The sequence below is a fragment of the Cyprinodon variegatus genome, unplaced genomic scaffold (assembly GCF_000732505.1).
Source record: "Cyprinodon variegatus isolate N-32 unplaced genomic scaffold, C_variegatus-1.0 Scaffold284, whole genome shotgun sequence".
NCBI lineage: Eukaryota > Metazoa > Chordata > Actinopteri > Cyprinodontiformes > Cyprinodontidae > Cyprinodon > Cyprinodon variegatus.
Genome location: NW_015150737.1, coordinates 422,101 through 424,636, shown reverse-complemented (window position 1 = coordinate 424,636; position 2,536 = coordinate 422,101). Strand labels below are relative to the sequence as shown.

At 36.5% G+C, this 2,536-nt stretch overlaps 1 protein-coding gene across 1 annotated transcript in view; it reads left to right on the top strand.

Moving 5' to 3' along the window:
- LOC107090174 (microtubule-actin cross-linking factor 1-like) overlaps positions 1–2,536 on the top strand; it is a 186,697-nt gene that overhangs the window by 45,798 nt on the left and 138,363 nt on the right. Inside the window, exons 27-30 of the mRNA XM_015383416.1 lie at positions 2–15; positions 101–199; positions 290–412; positions 493–584. Of these exons, the coding sequence (XP_015238902.1) occupies positions 2–15; positions 101–199; positions 290–412; positions 493–584 (328 nt within the window). The remainder of the gene's footprint in view (position 1; positions 16–100; positions 200–289; positions 413–492; positions 585–2,536) is intronic.

Sequence of the window (2,536 nt, the reverse complement as noted above, 5' to 3'; positions counted from 1 at the left end):
GCCATCACTCAGGAGGTAATAAAAAAACTCATTTTTAATCTGGATTTTGCTTTTTCATGTCACCTTAAACGGATGCTGATTTTGCCGGTTTTCTTTCCAGTTTATGGATCTGCGAACGCGTTACACAGCCTTAGTCACTTTGACAACCCAGCATGTGAAGTACATCAGCGATGCACTGAGAAGACTGGAGGAAGAGGAGGTGAAGCCTTGTTTTACTCTGCAGATCCAACCTTCTAGTGTTTTTTTTTTTTGGCTTCCATGGTAACATTCCCTCCTTTCATCTGTGCAGAAAGAGGTAGAGGAGGAGAAGCAGGCCAGGGTGGGCCAGGTGTCAGAGCTGCTGGGCTGGGTCAAAGGCCTGCAGGGCCGGACCAGGGGTCCCAGCGCAGAGTCTTCACTTGCTGCTCAACAGGTAGCTGACGCTGCTTTATTTTATTTTTGTTTTATCTGAAAGCAGCTGCTGAGTTGGTGCTGAATGTGTTTCCTCTGAAGGCCATCAGTGAGCAGCTGGCAGGCAGGAAGGAGCAGGTGGCTGAAGCCATCAGGAGCACGCAGGGCTTCCTGTCTTCCAAACAGGCCACCAAGTAAGACCCACACTCACTCACAGTTTCTGGTTATCGATCCACAGCTTCCAGTTTGTTTGTTTTTTAACAAATTATGTTTATTAGGTATTTTTGAACATTTGTACAAAAACTGAAAAAGAAAGAACAATAACAGGACAAAAATTATACAGCACTGATACAGAAAACAAGACAAAATAAAAATCGGAGGCATATACATAAATTACAGCATCATATGAGAAACCTAATTTTTGAGATTTTGAGGTAATCAAGAATACGTTCCAATCTTTTTTTAAAAGCATGAAATTTTCCATTCATACAGTATCTCCATCTTTCTAATACAATAACTACAGAAAGCAAATATTTCCATAGCTGGATCGAAGGGGCGTCAGAACCAACCCATTAAGCATTATTGATTTTCTGGCCAAATATTCGCCCAATTATTCCATAGATCGTGTATTCTAGTATTGTTTTTCTTTTTTTTTTCTTTTTTAGCTCTGCTGCTTTGTTACTTATCGATTGTTTGTCTGAGCTTCATCGCAGAAATGTTCCTTTACTTCTTTTAGCCTCTACACTCTGACATAATAAGGCATATGATTGGTTTGGATTCTGAAGGTTTCCTCAGGTGCACTGTGTGAACATTCAGATTGGGAATCATAGTGGAGCGTACCGAGTTTCTACATCGCTACAGTTTGGTGTCTTATATAAACAGACCTGAAGACCGTTTTCCACCAAAACATGAAACAGAACATGCCTGTTAGTGAAAATTGGGTTTTGTGCTGAGAGGAGAAAGACTTAAATAATAATAATCAAAATGGCTTTAAAATTATTTATAAAAAAAATAGATTTATTTAAAACTGAATCCTAATTACGTCTTTATTTATATAGTGAAATTATCTATTTGTAGGGGTCGTCAGTCTGTCTCTACTATTTTTGGGGTCACAGGCTGAAATGTTTGTGAACCCCTTCTCTAAATAAATAAATCAATTTGGCTTTGGAGTTTTAATTATTCTTTATTATGCATCATAATTTTCATATTTAATTTTTGTAAAGGTACGCTGGCTCATGAAACTTATTTATATTTTCTTATTAATTAACTGTTCATCTTAAAAAAATAGATTAGTTCAAGAATATCCATTTAACAGTAATTATTTAAGCTACAAGGCAAACCTTTTTACAGCTGTTAATCTGTGATCGCAGCGCGCTCTGGATGTGAGCGGGAGGCGACGTTCTTACTGTCTCTGTTATTATAAACAGCTGTGTGTACACATTGTGATCAAGGGTCGGGTCGCACTTTATTATTTGCGGGTCCTTGCGATCTCAGCTGGGTTTTAAATGGGGATAATTGTGGGTAATGGCTCGGGTCTGGGTTCTGAACTCTACAGAAACGGGCAGATACAGTTTTGAAAACCTGGTTTCACTGCAACACTTTGAGAGTAATTTTTAATTTAATTCATCCCAACAATATAAAGTCAATGGAAAGTATTTCCTCTCTGCAGATGATGAAACAGTAACTGACCAGATAGTTCAGTTGTTGATATTAGCGGCTTGATCAACTCATCTTTATTTAAAGAGCCCTTTAAAACAACCAAAGTTGCCATGAAGCGCTCTTCATATCAAGAAAATAAATTATAAAAAAAAAAAACAAGACAGTTTAAAAGAATAAAATGAGTAAAATGAATAAAATTAGATTGAACAGATAAAACCAGATAATACTTATTTCAGATACTAAGTGAGGCTTCTAGAAAGGCAAGGCAAATTTATTTGTATAGCACAATTCAGTACAAAGACAATGCAAAGTGCTTTACATGATTAAAATATAGGAAGATAAAACAGAATCAACGCAAGTAGGAAAAAATAAAAAAATAAATAAATAAAATAAAAAATGCAGAAACAGAAAAACTGTAAAAAATAAAGTGGCTAAAACTAGAAAGACCTACATTGGACATCTTTAACCCTGTAATGCCAAATGTATC